This window comes from Condylura cristata, unplaced genomic scaffold (assembly GCF_000260355.1).
Source record: "Condylura cristata isolate star-nosed mole 26May11 unplaced genomic scaffold, ConCri1.0 scaffold00007, whole genome shotgun sequence".
NCBI lineage: Eukaryota > Metazoa > Chordata > Mammalia > Eulipotyphla > Talpidae > Condylura > Condylura cristata.
The window spans coordinates 33701280-33720420 of NW_004567108.1; the positions used below are offsets into that span (position 1 = coordinate 33701280).

General features: G+C 38.5%; 1 protein-coding gene across 1 annotated transcript in view; it reads right to left on the reverse strand.

The window, feature by feature from the left end:
• Positions 1-685: 685 nt before the first annotated feature.
• CMYA5 (cardiomyopathy associated 5) overlaps positions 686-19141 on the reverse strand; it is an 81318-nt gene continuing 62862 nt past the window's right edge. The window contains exons 11-14 of the mRNA XM_004678437.2: positions 8922-9055; positions 6718-6817; positions 4764-4937; positions 686-1679 (exon numbers count right to left, since the gene is read on the reverse strand). Coding sequence (XP_004678494.1) covers positions 1433-1679; positions 4764-4937; positions 6718-6817; positions 8922-9055 — 655 coding nt within the window. The 3' untranslated portion in view covers positions 686-1432. The remainder of the gene's footprint in view (positions 1680-4763; positions 4938-6717; positions 6818-8921; positions 9056-19141) is intronic.

Consider the following 19141-nt stretch of genomic DNA (forward strand, 5'->3'; position numbering starts at 1 on the left):
TTCTCCTTCCTGTCTCACTTTGCCTACCTCCTCGCAAGTGCTTCCTCACCTCCTACATAGACAATCAGCTATGTAGACAACAGCTATACAGACAGTGAGGCTCACTTTTGAAGGAAACCAACTGAGACAAAGTCTAAAATTCTAATAGTTGCTGCTGCTGTTATTGTTTATAAATTACACGATATTCCTACCAAAAAACAAAAACAAAACAAAAACAAAAAACCACCATAATAATGACTGTGGGTTACAGATTCTGATAACACTTTAATAGTTGGAAAGAAAAAAAAAGAATAACTCCTCAGCAAAGCAAAGCTATTCCTCCTGTTTCACTAAGTACCAACAGCTGCTCTAATTTGAAAGCAAAGTGGTAATAGATTTGAAGGGGTTCTATTAATACAATTACAGATCTGGTTTAGATTTTCTAGCTAAATAGATTTTAGACTATATCCCAAAAGCAGGGTATTATTTCTGAATTCAAAAACCAAATAACTGACTTCATAATGTTAAAAAATTCAAAATGATTGAAATATTTATATTATTGAAAGCAAGACCAACTAGCTTCACATACATTGATTTATCAAGTTTACATATGTATTTTGGGAAAATTTTGAGAGATTTAAATATAATATTTAAAAATGACCCACCATTTTATTTTAGCAAAGACAGAGTCCCAGCTTCTGGCAGTTGACGATGAGTTAAACATGATTACATATATGTATAAATTCTCACATGAAAATAGTAGTAATAGTGTAACCCATGGAAGTGTGATAGCTATTTACTCTGCTGTTTATCCTATTTACCCTGGATCAGTTGGTTACTTACATGGAATAAGTTCACATAACATTTTTGTTTTATAGACACTAATCATTTATTTAACAAAATGGAAATTTCTAATATCTAGCACTTTCTACATTTAAAACTTCAGAGGAAAGAGACTCGTGTTCTACACTACATATTATTACAAAAGAGTTCATGATTAATTTAGAATGGTTAAAACACTCTCTAGTGATAGGATTTATCATCCTTTAGAAAAGTCAGGTGACATTTTTCTTGCAGAAAATGTCTGTTTCTTGTCAGATGAGATGTATTGCTTGCACAATCTTCCCTTCACTCAACTCGTACATCTGAGGATTTCTTTTGCCAATAAAACAGGTGGAAGTCCACTTCTTTTCCCAATTCAGGTATAAATCCTTCTAATTTAGGGAAGAACTCAAGCATACATAAGCCAAAGGGTGGTTTTCCCCATTCTCTTTACTCACAAGCTGCGCTAGAAAACCATAGGTTTCCTGGTGGCTTTGCTCCTGTGCTGAGGGCTATGAAGGCCGTGATCATTAGTGTGGGAAAGGTCTTGAATAATGTATAGCGCCCAAGGGAAAGAACAACAACCCCCAACATTTGAATGATTGTTTTTACAAACTCTGAAAGCCAGTGATCACTTGTGCCTTGCAGAATCTGGGGGCTCTATGCCCAGGTGCAAAGTACATTTTCCAGGTTTCTCCAGGGCAAAGGCAGGGTGAACGCCCTCATTAAACCTGTGCCTAATGATGAAGAGCAGCTGTCCACTTTCAGCATTTATGAATACGAGCCGCTGGTTGGTGTAGTCCAGCAGAATGCCCACTCTGGCGGGACGCTCAGTCACATGAACATCGCTCACAATGCCACTGTAGAAAAACGTGTATCTGAAATGAAGCACAGTGGGGAATGTAAAACTTGGGAAATCTTGAGGGAACAGGAGAAAGAAAATCACTCAGAGATAACCAGTGTTTCAGATATTAATGCCAGTTCACAATTGTGAGTTGCAGTAACGTCCCAAATACTTTCGCCAAGATCACTTCTAGATGCTAAAATGCATCGCTCATGCCAACAGACGAGCACTTTTCATCATTTTGCAACTTCTGCATTAGGAGGCATTCCCAGAATAACCAACATATGCCTCCCTTGTGATTTTTCTCAACATTCTAATTTTTTCCCAGCTGCCCACATGTTTTAACTACCGCATTCATGGTGTGTCACTCTTTTGAATTAAACTCCTTGGAGGCTGCCATGCATCTTTAAAAGTACCACAGGATTACCTTCCATAAAATGTATTAATTTTTACAGCTTAAAACATTTACCAGTAATTTGCATAAGGACCTTTATGAGTTTAAGAAATAATCATCATTTTGGTCCCACATCATCCTTTGTGCTGCCCTCCCCCAAACCTATTTTCCTTTTAATTTTCACATTTTCGGCAACCTTGCCTTCAATTTCTTTGTTAAAGTCAAATAAATTTAATCCAATGAAAATTCATTGAATTACACTTCACTGAACTCACTTTGTCTGCACTTTGCTAGACACTCAGGGCCATATGAAAGACCACAGAGTACTATTGTCCTCTGCCCTCTGGGTACCTATACGTACTCTACTGAGCAGAAAGGAAAACATTTTCAATGACTGAATCATGGGTCAGGACTAGACCCTCCAGATTCTACTCTGCTCTTCTGTTTCCTACTGCACACCTCAGTTCCTTCTCGTACCTGCACCTGGCCTCAGGCCAAACTGGCCTGCCTGGGGCTGACACCTGCTTAGCTTGTGCCTGTACTTCCTTGGGACTTCTGGGCCCTGTTCAAACAAGTATTATCTAAAACCTGATTCCTGACACCCGCATGACCTGGGACCTGCCTGTGCCCACGTGCCCACTCCAAATGAGTGGGACTACCAGATTGAGCCCAGGCCCCTTTTATCCTGGTGTTTCCCTTCCTGGCTCCTCATCCCTCAGCCTGCCCACATTCTTCCTGGGTTTCCCTCTTCTCCATGGCCCCACCTGAATACTGACACCTCTGTAGATGCTTGTAGATTTTTCATCAGAAAAGGAAGAGGTATGATGAAAATGATGTTAGAGAAACATTTGCCAGTTCTGACACATGGGAGAGCTTGAAGTGGGTAGAGACTAAGAGAAAGGTAAAGATACGCTGGCTGTTGGTAAAGGAGATGAAAACGTCAACTAGGGTGGTAGAGTTAGGAGTAGACAGGAAGAAATCCCTTTTCCTTTCTAATTGTGACATCTGAAAGCTTGGGTTCTACACAAGTAGAATCAAGAGTGTGCTTGACTAAAAAACGTGAAGCCAGAAGAAGTGCAAACAGGAGGCTCCGCAATAGTTGCTCCAAGAGCCAGGGACGATGGGCTTGAGACTTGATCTCTCCCTGTGACGTATAGGTACACTCTTCCTCCCAGAATCTACGAACCCATCCTGGGCATGTGATGGGGCCAAATACCAAGAAGTTGTGAACCTGATGGATGAAATAAGCACTTCTGCTTTCTAGGGTCTAGAAATTTGTTATTGGAGACTCATCTTTGAGTTGGGTTCTTCAGGGTTCCAGTGACAAAGGAAATTTGTGTAAAATCATTACCTACTTCCAGCTGTAATTCTACTGATAATATACTCCAGGTTTGAGTGATTTTTAAACTGTGGGCAGGGGCTGGGTCCTTAAGCATTGCACAGTACTGAATGTCAGTTAATCATAATTGCTCTAACTTGACGAAATGTGACTTAAATAGCTTTTGGAGATGGTGTCCTTATGAAGCATGTCAGAATCAAACTCTGTTAAGTAAGAGACAGGGAGAAATGTGCAGCTAGAGATATGCAAAATCCCAACCTGTGGACCTTTTTCTGGAAGCTTGCAGGCACTAAGGGTTCCCTTCTTAAAGCATTACATTTGAATAATGCCTCACATTTATATGACATTTTACAATGTCAAACTTCTTCCCTGTACCTGAGTTCATGTTATCCTCACAACCCTAAAAGGTAGCAAAATAGTATTGATGGTCACCTGACAAGGTATAGGAGTCATATTAGGTGTGCTTAAAGATTTAGACAACATCTGGTGAGTAGCCAATAGAAAGTCAATAGGCATGGAGGGAGCCAGGACTAAAGTCAAGTTTCTGGCTTCCACTAATGTTCTTCTATTAGACCATTCTGTGAACAATCTGTGATTATAATATGCTTGCCTTATTTCTCTAATAAACACAGGTTAGTGGCTTTTCACATCACCCAACTAAATAATTGTAATAATATAGACCAGTAGCCAAGAAAGTTGTCCTGTAAAGGGCAGACTATAAATATCTTAGACTTTGGGGCCATTTGTTCTCTGCTGCAATTAGTGAATTCTACCACTGTGGCACAGAGGCAGCCAGAGACAATATGTAAATTAAGGATCACTGTACTCTAAAGAAACTGTTTACAAAAAAGGCAATGAGTCATATTTGCCCATTGGCCTATAGTTTGCCTGACTTAGACCATTGGTGGGGGGGTTGGGAGTTTTGAGGACACAAAACTCCCACATTTCTTCCTCACCCCGTTACTCTCTGTGTGGAGTAAGCCATTTCAGCATCACCCTTGTGGTCGCTCCCCATTCTGGGGTGAGTTTAGAAGGAAAAACTGGACAGGCATGACCTGGAAGCCCTTCCTCCTCCCTGTCTCTTAGTTATGAGCTTCCACAGGAGACACATCCTTCTCTGCTTCTCTGGGGATCAATTCTGCCCACAGGATGGGAGAGCTGGTCTAGCCAAGTCTCTGAGGAAGTATGAGGATGTCTCAACATAAGATATCTTCTCATGTATGAACGACATTCTCTGAGATTGTCTTAATTTAATTTTACACTCTTGAGTTTGTGGATTTTTTTTTTTAGTTGGCTCAGAACTTCGGTGGCAAAATGGAATGCTACTTGTTAGCACTTTTACCAGCTCATGGTGTTTTGATTATGATGGCAAGGCTCTGGCTTACCTCTGAGGCTGAGAGCAGTGCATGTACCATGAGGTCTCCACTTGTCCCAGGGCACCAGCCTGCACAGCTGAACTGGAGCAGATGCCAAGTCGATAAGCTGGGCAATCTGTGACGGTGGTTTCCCAGTAATGCTGGCCACAGGCAGGTAGCTCCTCACCCAGTACTGATGGGATCCTGGAGACAGAGTTGATCAGGTGAAGCTTAGCACAGGTATCACCAATCTTTCATCAATATTAATATTCACAAATGCCTACACATGTCCGGATAGATTCTATTCTTGGAAACTGCTGGAGTTTTGTGCCCCCAACCTTGACCTGAATATCACAGAATTCCTTAAGTTCTCAATGTGCATTTGCTATTTACATGGCCACACACAACATGTATGTATTGCCCATTGCATCTCTTGAAGGAGGTAGGAACCAGTAAATTAACTAGAATCATGAGCTTTAATATCTGCTGACCTTACTGGGCAAAGACCAAATGCAGTAGGTACATTTCTTGAACAGAAGAGACAGTGTGTGAGATCAGAATAGAGCAGTGTGTGGAATTAACCAGGTCTGCAAAAGCTATGGCCAACAGCCTTTGGGACTCTGCCTCTCTGGATTATAGTAAGTGTACCTGAGAGGTTGTTAAAAGGTCTTTTTGTCTGACCTTGGCTATTTTTGTAACAGACTCCCTGACATGAACCAAAGCACTCTCAGCTGCTGATAGGTGACCTTGTTTGTATGAATTGCTCGATTTTATTTTGAAATAGCTGAGACAGCAAGGACGCATTTTTAATTTAAGCAGCGTTAATATTCAGTCAGCACCCTCTCTCCCCTTTAACAGAAGAGAAAATGATTAGTGCAAGGGAATGTATTTCACTTTCTCATGTCTTTGCCCAACAAGCTCACTTCAAAGTGGTAGTTACTGACAGACACTTGCTCTCTGGAGCAAAGTTCAGTAGCTTGCTATTTATGAGCTAATTTTCTGGCTAATAATAAATAAATAAAATTCGATAAAATATGGCTATCATCTGTAATTATCCATGAGCTCTTACCAACTTGCAATCAATTTTTTTTAATTTTTTTTGAGAAATCCTAAAAAAGATAGAAAAGCCCAAGCTATTTCTTCAGCTTTTTCCTCTGAATTCATTGGTTTGTTTAACATCTACAATGTTCCAAGTTCTCACACTAGATTCTGGAGATTCAAACTTGCAGAAGATAGGGTTGCTGCCTGAGACTGATTACAGAGCAAGTTAAAGGACACAGGTTCCAGAAAAGGCCTGGCCACTTCCAGGAGCAGGTGACACCAAAGCTGGGCCATACACAGGCAAAGCACACCTGGAGCATGCCAGTGCCAACAGCCGTGCAGGCATTCACGTGTTGTGATTTTAGAATGACCTTCGTGAACTTTCTCCAAGTTGATCATTTTGACCTCCAAAATAACCTTGAGCAGTTGCAGGCACATTGCAGAACAATCTCTGCGCCTGCCCTCAGCTTGTGCTCTTTACTGTAGTGCTTCTTTTTGTGAGAACTAATGGAGAGGGAAAGGAGACAAGATTTCAAAAGCCTTGTGTGTGGTTAGAACTAGAAACTCAACAAAATGTCATCTGCTGTTCATTTTCCACTGGGTGGATACAAAATCTGGGTGTAATTGAAAAGAATAGAATTAACTTGGACTCTTTTTCATTGAGCCAGAGATAACACCTTAAAACATAATGCCTATGTGATGCAGAAGACCATCTGTGCTTATATTTCCAATAACATGACTTGCTTCAAGTCATGAACTATCTGTCAGTTCCCTTGGCAATGAACCAGAATCAAAGGGTATGGGTAATCACACACTTATATTTGGTACCAGGCATCCAGGGCCATTCATTAAATCAAAACTGTGCTCAGATGAGGCTACCTGGGGGACACATTTGAGAAGCCCCTGCTGCCTGTGAAGGTCTCTTGGCTTCTCTTCTACTTACTCTGTTAACCGTCTCCTCTCGGTAAAGCTGATCACTGTCCCATTTGAAGAAATCTGCAGAGCAGGATGAGCTGTTTCTCTCAACAAGAGGAATCGGGTTCCTTCACAGGTAAGAACATAGGATTATAAATTACCACAATGTCAAGTGCTGTCCCTAGGCCAACTCCCATATTTCAGACCTTATTTTCCCTTCCCCTGACACAAAAATCACCTGCTCTCAGTGTTTTCAGATCCATAAGCGAAAATCTCTTCCATCACAATAAACACTATGAATGCCAATGACTGACTACCTTTATCTGGTTTCCTCTACTTGGTGCAGGCGCACCTGTACAGAGCTCACTCTGTGATGCAAAATGTGCTCTGAGCACGAGTAGCATCTACCTCACTCCAAACTAGTTAGGTATGCCCCACCCAAAATTCCAATGTGAATCAAAGTCCACATTTGAACAAGATCTTCAGGAGATTCACATACACATGAAAGTCTGAAGATGAACTGTACTTTGGGTGTAACCCACAGGAGTGCTTATAATAGTGGAAGGTACTGGGATATAGGGGAAAACATGCCTGGGCAGACAGCACTCACATCTTCTCCTTATAAACACCAGGTTGGGGCCCTTCCTGCTGGCGCAGTGGGCTAGGATGCAGCACTGCAAGCTAGCCACAACCCCTTCAGTGACAGTTCGATCCCCAGTCCTGGAGGTGATCCGCATGGTGTGGTAGACCTCTCCTGGCCCTCCCGCTGCTCCCCTCAGCAATGTACTTCATCAATCTGCCTGTTCTGCTCCCCACTCTGTCTCTGATGAAGCCTCTCACCGCCCCTGAACCTCTGGCCTGTACCCCAGTTCTGTATGAATAAATAAATAAATCTTTAAAAATAAATAAATACCAGGTTGGCCCTAAGTACCCCACAAAAGAGGCACGTGCCTTAATCTTGCATTAATCTTATACCATTTCCAACCTAGGATAAGATAATATCTCCATTCCTAAGTTCTTTTCTCAATAATTGAGAAGAAACATTTTTTGTTATTGTTGGAATCATCAGGGTATTTCCCCCAACACGTTATAGCATTAAACTGGCCATCCATTTATTCACTCATTCAACAAACATTAAGTGGCACTATACAGGGTGGTCCCTAGGAAAAGGGGAAGTTCCAGGTTCTCTGCCCCACCCACACGTAGGGTGGAGCTGAGGAGAGAAAAAGAGAAGAGAAGGAATCTGAAAAAAGAAGAAGGAAGCAGAATGGAGAGCCAGAAGGAGACCTGAGGAAGCCACATGGAAGCATGTGATGAAGAAACTGTGCTTGTTTCCTGACCCTGGACTGGTTAAGGCAGATGTGGGTGAAATACCTGTAGGGAGATGACTATGGCAGTGCTTATATTGATTTTGATTTTGCTGTTTTCCTCCCAGATTTGTCTGGCCATTTCTGACCTTTTTCGATGGGTGGCGGCCAGAAGGTGCTTTAGACTTGTGGCGGGCTTTCAGGCCTTGCTTTGGGCCAATTCCTTTTGGGTGAACTTGTGCCCATGAGGGGATAGGTAACTTCAGGTGATTGATTTAGAAATTATATTCTTTGTGTTCTGTATTGTATATTCACTGTATTAAAGTCCCTTTTCATTAAAGTTTTATATGTTCTGTCTTGATGTGGCGGATGGCAGAACCCACTTAGAGCAGGCTGGTTTGGGGCTTCAAGGGTGCCTCTCTCTCCATGTTTTGTAACAGCACAATCTATGCATTGGCACGCGTGCATACACACACACAGAAACCATGAAGAATGAGATTAGAAGATTGTTCATTGAGTTCACAGTGTAATAAAATGAGATTGTCTCTACCACATCCTTCCTCCAATCACTCTGAAAACATACCCACAATATAAAGTCCATTGTGAACCAAATAAGAATCTTCTAGGAAGATTAACATTTCAGAACCCTTCTTCAGATCAATTAGATCAGGGTCTCCAATAATGGGGCATGGGCATCAGAACTTTTAAGCACCCTAATCAGTAGCCAAGGTTGAAAACCTCTCAACCAGAAAAATAAAAGAAACATCTTGACTTTTGAACAATCTTAGCTCTTCATGTTCAAATACTACTATTGCCAGCAGGGTGGGGCTTTAGGGAGTTGCATTCCAGAATGTTATCTCTGGGTGGTGGAAGGGAAAGAATGGGAATGTCTGGCAATAGTTCTTCATCTACAAAGGGGAAATACCTCTGGTGGAAATGAGGGCAGCTTCACTCTGTTCACTTGCCCCAAACGCATTGATGGCTCTCACGTAGAAAAAGTAATTATCATTGGGCTGGAGGTTAACTTTCAGCTGGAGTCCTTTAATTCCAGAGAAAGATCTAAATACAGAGGAAAAAGAATAATTTTAAATATATTGCCACTCACTAAACTCATCATATTTTAATCCTATTATGAATGAACATCTTTGATTAACAAAAAATAACTTCATTTTCCTTTTTATGACCCCCCAGAGTTAGCTAGCCAAATACTACAAAATGGTCATTGTCCACAAATCACTTTATTAAATTATTCCTCATTTTAGCAAATTTTTGTCCAATATACTCCAGAATACACTTTGGAATAGGCCCAGATAAACTTATTTTTAATCAGAGTACAGACTGATTTGTGGTTAATGAGCCCCCAAGACAATATTATTTCCTTTATCTTTTTTTTTTTTTTTTTTGCTGAGAGGGTGCTTTTGCATTAAGATGATGCTAAACTAATCTATAATACAAAAGACCAAATTATCTTATTAGCAGATCCAAATTATGGAAAACATATAATGAGAGACGATTTCACACATGATCATCATGCTATAGATACCAAGTTTATAGCAGCTGAAAATGTCTGAAACAACTGAAAGTCTTTAAAGCAAGTTGATCCTAGCAAGAAGAAAGAATGCGAATAGCCAAATAAAACCTCCAAAATTGCCATTCCTTTATTATCCATTTTTCATTTTTAAAAAGTGCTGGTAGTGGTATTCTGATTGGCAAGAGGCTTTGCAAATGCATTGTAACAGTGCAACCATTTAAACACAAATGGGCTTGCTGGATCTGAAGACTGAGCTCTCTGAATTTGCCAAAGCGCTAGAATGGCTTAATGCCTCCTTTCCATTCTCTTTAATCTACTTGATAGCATGGCCTAGAGCATTTAAACAAATCAAGCACACAAGTGTTCCTTCTTTTAGCCGTTGGGGACTGACAAATTAGGCTCCTTACTAATGAATGAATCCCTAACCTGAGTACTGAGGATCCAGGGTCCTGTTCCTCCTGGGAGCTGTTGACTGAACAATGGGCAATGAAAACAATAGTATAATAGTCTTCATGTTCCTTCTTAGAGGTTTAGGATTTTTATCCGTGTGTATTTTTGTTTTACTTTGTGTTTGTTATTAAAGTATATATATTTTTAGGTTATTTCTACTTCTGTTTGCTTATCTTATTCCTTAGTACCTATCATAGAGAATAACATGAAGAACCATATAAAGGGAAAAAGTCATTGACTCAAAAAAAAAAAAATTCTGAAGTCTTTAAAAGCAGAAAATTTCCTCAGAGTAGCAACTCCCCCCCCTCCCATGCCTAAACATACACAAACCTAAAGTGTATTCCTCAGAAGAAAGTGTGGAAGGGAGCAACATCCTAGGTCTTTGTGTATATCGGCTATTAGTACCTGTGTCTGGAGAAAAACAGAGCAAATTCCCCAAAAGGTTATCAGTTGTCCAAATTCCCCAAAGGGTTATTGCTGACCCTGCCCTCAGCACTGTCTTTAGATACTCCAAGAATAGATCGATGGAATTGAGCCACAAGACCACTGACAGCTAATTATGCTTCAGTTAATTAATGAAAAACCCATGTCCTATAACTGAGATGTAATTCCTGACTAATAAGTCGATTATTCCAGAGTGGTTGTACTGTTTATCTTATTTGAGTTGATGACTTAAGAGATGTTCTAAATATACGTTAATTATAACAAGCAATACAATTATTGTCTCCATAAGCACCCTTGGGCCTGAACTGATTTCAGACTTCATTTACTCATGAAATAAATATTTATTGATCACTTACCACGAGCCCAGGCCCTATCTCTGCCTGTTATCATGAAGCTTGAAGGGAAAGTAGCAAAGATAGATGAGGAAGTTTCATCTCTAGAGAGTGGATAGAACATACTGGCTTCATTTTATATCAGTGACCTCTAAATACCAATGCTGTTATTTTAATGGGTTTTATGAAACCTGTCAAAGAGGAAATTGCATGTATATCATCAATTGCATGCTATGTCATATTATTCATTTAAAGAAAAAAGGTTTACATAGTACTGAAGTCAAGATATGGGATCAGCTCCTGTTTAATTGTGTGAACAGGTCATGCAGACTTGCCGTGGCTAAATCTATGAAGTAAAATGCACCAGGCATGAAAATGAAAGTAATAGGAAACATGGTTGTGTTTTATTGTTTACAAGTTGCCATCCTATGCGTATACACCAAGAACAAAGCAAAACGCTCAGAAAAAATATTTCATTTCTATCTCCAGTTATTCTACTTGACCTCACTAAAGTCATAAAAGTCTTCATGTCAATTGTGTCTGTTTTTTAACAAAGTGAAAATTCAGAAAATTTTGGAATTGAAAAGTTGGAGAGTGGCATTCTTCCACAGATTATACTTTATACTTTTTAATTTTAAAAACAAAGTCTGATAATTACAATTGAATCCACATGACTTATAATGAGCTCTGCTTAGTTTCAATAGGATTCAAATTCATGGAATATTAAAAAAAAAGTAAGTGATCAGACAGCAAATGGAACCACATCAAGCTATTAGTGCTTAAGAAGGGATTTTTAGCCTCACCATTAATATGCTGAAATGACTATGTTAGAAGTCTACAGCCAGTAACAAAAAGAATTTTTTTAAGAAATCTTTTTTTACATTTTTAATTTATACTTTTCTGTCCAATGTTTTATTATATTTTCTTTAAAATTTTAAAAGATATATTCGGTCCTCAGTGTAGGATTCTCCCTACAATTGCGAGTGTCAAGGAATGACTTTATCTGTGAAGGTTCCAGGGACAGAGGTCAGGAACCCTAATACAATCTAGAAACCCTGACACATCAATAAATTAGTTGATTGCCGGGGGAATATAAATACACCATGGACTTTGACCAGCAGGTTTTTAAAGGACTCTCAAACTCATCTCTTATCAATTCATCTCTCCATCGGTAAGATAAAGGACATTTGTTAAACTTCAGTGCTGCAAAGAAAAATCCACTGTTCTCTTAGTAATATGAAGGGTTGCCAAATGAATGAGATTGAGTTCCATTTCTTTTATTTCAGAGGTCTCATGTCTGCTCAATATGAAGGAGGTCTTCCTAATTTGAATGCTTCCACTCTTTATTTTTGCAAGAAATTACTGCAAAGTTTGCCACAACTAACCATGGACAATAGGGCAAGAATCATTTTACGCGGATCTTTAAAAGTGTTTATGAAGTAAAGATGCTCATTGGAGAAATACAAAAAGCATTTCCACTAAGAGAGTCAGAGAAGAGGTTAAAAAAACTGGGCTATAGGAGTAAAATTATTACCATTTTCAAATGATAAGATTTATGTAGAAAACTCAAGAAAATCATTTGAAAAATTCTTACATAATGAGAGAATTTAGTAAGATGGCTAGGTGTAATTAACATAAGAATCACAAGCTTTCACATATAAATAGAAACTAAATAGAAAATAAAACTAAAGAAAGGTCTTAGAGTAGCAGTGGCAAACATAACAAAATGTATAAGGTTTACATGAAGAACATTTTTAAACATGGTAGTGAGGAAAAACATACAAAGAATTTGAGTAAAGAAAAACATCAGCTCTTGAATAAGAAAATGCACCATTAAAAAAATTTCAACTTTCCTTAAGTTACTCTATCAATTTAGCATGACATCTAAACATACTAAATTGTCAGGGACAAAGGACACTAGAAAATCTGACTGAAGGTGATATAAAAAATAAACTAGCAAATAGAAAAAAATAAAAGGTCACGAGAAGGAATCCTAACAACCCAAAATTATAAATGACAAAGCTAAAGTAAAAGAAACAAAAAACAAAAAACAGTATGGCATTGAGGCATAAATAGACAAATCAGTGGAACAGATTATAGTGGCCAGAAATAGAACCAAACACATAGACTCTAATGGGTTTTCTTGCTGTAATATCTAGACAGCCATTCTAAAAAGAAAAATTAATTGGATTATCTGCTCCATACTTTTTATGGAAATAAATTCCATATTATTAAAGATTTATTTTGTAAAATGAAATACTTGGTAATGCAAAAAAAAACATGGGAAGATAGAAGATAGAAAAGGGCAGAGGGGAGTTTGACCCAAATCGGACACAAAACAATAAGTTATTTTAGAAAGAAATTGATGAATTCAACTGAGTTAACAAAAAATATGCATGGTAAAAATGTCAAAAATATTTGCAATGAAGGTTAATGGTCTTAAAAAAAAACAAGGAGCTGTTATAAATCATTAAGAAAAAATACTAACAATCTGGCAGGGAAAAAAATGGGTAAATGAATGACATATTAAAGGAAGTACATGGCCCTGGAACATCTGAAAAGATGTTCAAACTAAGAATAGAAATGCAGAATTAAGCTATAATAGCATTCTATTTTCTACATGTCAAATTGTCAAATTTCACTTTATCATACCCTTTTTAAGTAAAGGTTTACAAGAATCAAGTACTCTTATTATACTCTGTTAGCCAGAGTGTAAATAGCTACAGCCTCTGCAGAGACAGTTTGGCAATATTTATCAAAATGCAAAATGTGCACACTTTTTCTTCACTCATCCTACTTGTAGGAATTTATCCTACAGATATATTTGCAGATGTGTGAAATGAAATGTACACAAAGTTTTATCTGCAGCATTGTCCTAATAGCAAAAGTATGGCAATGACTTAAATGTCTCTCAATTGGTCAAATAAGTTCTCTTATACTTTTAAAATACAATGAAATAGTTTTTTAAATCAAGCCAGTTCCAGGTGTACTGATATAAAATACTTACCAAGAAATATTTTTAAACAAGAAAAGCAAGGTCATGAAAATATACAGTATGCTACCATTTGCTTAAGAAAGGAGAAAATTTTCCCTGTATTCTGTTTTGTATCTTTTGGATTTGTGGCATGTGTACAATTTTTTACCTAAAATTAATTAATTATATATATAATTAATATATATAGTTTTTATAGGTTTATTTATTTATACAAACAGAACTAGGGTACAAGCCAGAGGTACAGGTGTGGTGAGAGGATTCACCAGATGCAGAGTGGGAGAACAGGCATCGATGAAGCACACTGCTGAGGGGAGCAGCGGGCAGGTCAGGAGAGGTCTGCCGCCATGTGGGTCACCTCTGGGGTGGGTACTGAACTCACACTGAAGTGGCTGTGGCTCGTTTGCAGTGCTGTGTCCTAACTCACTGCGCCACTAGGGAGGGCCAGATACTTATTTTTATAAAGCAATATTACAAGAACAAGATTTCAGTAGTTGGTTGAATGTGTTCGCAGAAGACACATTCATTTGAACTTTATAAAGTAACTTCCCCAGGAATTTGATAATTCAACAATTTGTATGGGATGGAAGAAATGGGTGGCCATGACTCTGGGAGCAGCCTACGGATGGTGCTGTCACTGCAGTGCTCAACAGATGGCTAAGGATGAATTGTTTTTTCAAAACACAGTGGGCTCTTATTGGCATTCCTATTGGCAGCACCAACATTCAACCAGTCAGTTAACACCATTTATTGTCAACTGTGAACACAGCACATTGTTGGTCCTTTGAAGACTGCTGAGTTAGAAAGCAATGTTTCTCAAATCTGCCTGCGAACATTTGACCTTCTTAATAGGAACCTTTGAAGAGGAGACTGTGAATCTAAATTTTAACAGGTATCGTAGCTGGTTTTCATGATATGTTAGGTTTGAGAGACATAAGCATATGATAATGTGGGGTGATAAGAGGTGAGAGGGAGAAATAGGAAAAAAGAAGAAGAACCCATGAGAACATAAGCAATATTAAAATCAAGAACAACAAACTGAATAGCTTCAGCAGTTGGAACTTGGTGGAATATGAAACTTTTTAAAGATGAAGCTTTTTGGTTAAATCAGGATTAAGAAGAAAATTCTTTATGCACTGATTTTTGTTTTTAAAAAAAAACTTGGTAAATAAAGATTTTTGTACCAGATTATTTTTCATTTGACAAATGAAGTTATGATGGAGTCAGTGTTAAATAAGCACCACTGTTATTTCATAACAGTTCAAAAATGTAACATAAGGGCTGAATGCTGTGGACCACAGTGAGGCTTTCCTGTTATTAGAATCTCTCACAAAATCAAAGTGAGTCAGAGGATTCCAGTAAAAAAAAAAAATTGGAGATTTCTCTACAATTATACTCCAAAGATTGATGCTGTTCATATTTCGGGCAGAGAATCCCAGAAGCCTAGTAACATTAATTCCTCTGCATCCTCTAAGCTCTTCTTGGCTGCTCAGAAGCCACAGATGTGGACATTTACTTGAGGTCTCCATAGAACTGTCTGCATTGAAGGATGATTTAACATTTTGCTTTCAGATCCAGTTTGTAAATGGTTACAGAGGGAATGTTCTGCATCTTTTGTAAAATTGCTCTTAAAAACAATCACTATTATCTTGTTCAATAGCCCTTACATAAAGATCTACATGAAAAATTCATCTTAGAGCTGAATGTCAAGAAATATAATTGTCTCTCTTAGTGAAATGTTGTGCTTCCTTTTTTAAAAAAGAAGAGTTATGTAATCTCTTCCTTTCTCCCTCTTGCTCTCTCCCCCTCTCTCCTGTTTTCACCTTAGCTGCCAGGAAGTTCAGATTAAAATTTTATGTTCCATTGAGGTACTGTTCTTAACCTATACTTTCTGATATACTTTCCTCACCCCTGCATTATCTAACCCTTGTTCCTAGATGGTTGTTTTTAGAGGTTCTTTTACGTCTGGGTCTTTTATTGTGAACAACTTACATACTTACTTACATAATTTTAGATATTGACAGCATAAGTTAGAAGTGAAGGAACAGGTTGTGTTCCATTGACAGGGGTTTTACTATGCCACAGGAGGTATATAGGATTTCAAATGATCAAACGTAAGTCAGTTTCATTTAGGAAGAAAGATTTCAGTTAGGAAAACTAAATGCCAAGAATGATGCTGGGTGGGAGGAGGGGAACCATCTTACCATAAACTCACTCTCTCAAGGGCTCCCTACAGAGGGATATTAAAATCTGAGCCAGAAAAATATTACCATACCATACAATAGCTGATTTTATCAGCTATTAGCTCTTAATTACACAATGAAATTTGACCCAATCATGTCATGGTTCCCTGTAACTCTGTGATGTAGGAAGGAATGACAGCTTTCTTCTACCCAACATGTGCAGAGAAAGTCAAATCAGATGCATTGGCAGTGGGTCAATCAGTTGAAACCTCAGTAAAAAGCTGAAATTCTTTATCTCTTGCTCAGGCAATGTTTCATTAGGAAACTTGCCCTTCTTTATCCTTATCATTATAAGCTGTGGCAGGTGTCCCCAACTCGAATACTGTGACAGATACTTCTGTTCCTGCCCTACCATGTGTGATGCTAAATGCAGAAAGAACAAGAGCTCAACGACCCAGCATCCAGAGCCCAACCCACCCTGAAGATGCTCCTGGGAGGGGCCCACAGAGGGTCTTCCAACCCACAGCCTTGGCCAGGGTAGAGAGCAGGAAGTTCACTACCAACGACTTTTGTGGTGTATTGAGTCTCACAGATTTGTCATTCAGTACACAGCTTCTTTCTGCACAGCCCACACAGCTAATCCCTGTACTATATTTCTCTCAGCTTTCCCTCCTCCACCCACATTTCTGCTGACTTTTCTCCACACAGGAGAGACAGAACAGCTGAGGAAACAGCCGAGCGGTGGAAAATTTTTGAAAGTGTTTTGAGCCCACCCAACCTGAGGAGAGCATTCAAAGAAAAACAGGAAAGGGTGAGTAGGAGCTCCCTCAGCCTCCGCACACAAGCCAGGGATTGTCACTCCCGCCCACCCCCCAATCCCAACAGGGGCTGACTGCTGGGACCCAGCCACAGTGCCCACACACAAAAATATGCAAATATGTTTTTTGTGAGGATTATGGAATGTAGGCAATTGCTCGACTATTTCAGACACTGCGTCATGGAACTTGGGGGCACAATAGGCTCATTCCATTCAAACACCCACCATAAGAGTTCAACCAGCACTTTTGGTCTTAAATTGGAATACCTGGAGGCTATTACACTGGGAAGATAAATGCAGGTCTGAAGATGGATATGTTTCTGTTCTGGTATCCAAAATTAGACTCCCTTATCAAAAGGGCAGTCAATGCCCTCTGTGTGTGTTTTCATATTACTCATCCTTTCACAGGCCTTTTAATTCCATTTCAACTTCTCTTCTTACTCCAGACCAGAGCTTTTAAAGAGATCTGTCTTTTCAGGGATTGGGGTGAGAAACAGATGTGAGCTCATTTAGTTCTTAGTTTTCTAGTTCATCCTCTCTCCTCTGGTAAAGATGCCAGCCAGATGAGTTGGAATTGGCAAGAGTAAAGAGAGGTTGGCTAATTCCATTGTTCACCCACTCATTCATTCAATAAAAAAGCCTTTATTATACATAAAGTTCCCATCAGGCCAAACTGAACTGCATCAGAAAAAGAAATCTTTAGTCCTACTTACTATTCTTCTGTGACCTCTGGATCAAGTTTTACATCAGGCTTAACACAGTATTTTTTGCAGGGCACCCAGTACCTCTGGAAGGATTATGTAATCAATGGCTAAACAAGACTATAAATGCCTTTTCCTATGAGTGATCTATGAATAGGTTTTCAGGCTACTTATTTAACTAATTACATCTCTTAGTGAAGTACCCAAACACCAAAATTAACTGATACCTCATTCTTTACTTTGTTGGCACAGTTTCTTTTTTCCGATTTTAATACAAAATTATCCCCAAGGCTGGCTTAACTACTTTTCTAATTGGTGTCAGTAGTATGTATTCTATTCTAATTGATATTTATCCATTCAAGTAACACATCTCTAGTTATGCCAGACACTATCCCAGGCACTAAGGCCAAAGCTTACATAATATTCCCTTCATGAAGTCAATAAGAGAATAGGATTAGACAACCCTTGGTTTTATTATTCTTTCCAGGCCACATAATATTTGACTTTAAGTATGTGCTGTGCAGAAAACCAAAATGAAGAATGTGGTTTTAATAGAGCAGAAAAATAGATTGTTTGCATTTGTTGGTTAGGGATAACCAAGTTTTGGGGTTCTACTGTCTGACAAGTTGTACATAGTTGAGCAACAATCTGTAGTCAATATTTTGTAGATTTTTAAGCCATTAGACATTGTAAGGAAAGTTTTAAAGTTCATTATAAGAATCAGGTGGTTAAAAATCTAAGACATGTGGCCTGAATTGGAGAACCAAAGGATACAATGATTTCTGCAGGCCTAAATCTCTGAGATTAAGGATGAATTATTTTAGAATGTGTTGATGCCAAATTTGGGTTATAAGAAATAGAGCTTCTTATATCAATAAGGGAAAGTTCTGATGTGTCAGCATTAGACTTAACAAATGAGAGTAGTGATTTGTGGCCAACAAAATTTTGCTTGCTTCAAAAAATTATCTAGTGTCAGAATCAGCAGAGATCCAGAGGCTGAAGAGTCATCTCTGGGCTATGAATTGGACATAACACTCCACTTCTTGGCACTAAAGGGTCTTTTAGCACCTAGTTGGAAAACAGCTCCATCTTCAACGGCGCTCTAAACTATCCACAGCTCTGTATGTGGAATTTCCCTTCATCACTAAACTTTCTGGATTATATTCACTTAATAACAAAGGGTCCTTGCATTGCTGTATAACTACTACAAACTTCTGCTTACCTCGCTTTTCCAGTATGCTCCTTTACAAAAAACAAACAATCAAAAAAAAAAAAAACTGGCAAAGTTTCAAATAGAAGATACTAATGAGAAGCCTCATGTGTTAATAAATTTAACGTTTATCTTAATGAAAGTGGTGAGTGGACTCTTTTTTTCTCTAGAAATGAAACTGCTATTATTTTACCTGGCTCTGATAGTAGGATTTATTTAGAAGGCATTACATTATTCATTACTAATATCAAATTACCTCTTTTTTTTTTTTTGATGGTCCTAGGTTGATCAGCGTATGAAAAGGTGTTTGACTATTATTGCATTCTCTCTTTATAACTATGATTTTTATGTAACCGAGGGAACTAAGGATATATAACTAACAGTTGTCAGACTGCTGTGGAATGCTAATGACACAAGTTTTAGAACAAGTGGAAAGAATAAGGCAGATCTGAATTCTGACATCAAACTCTTTCGTTCATACAGTA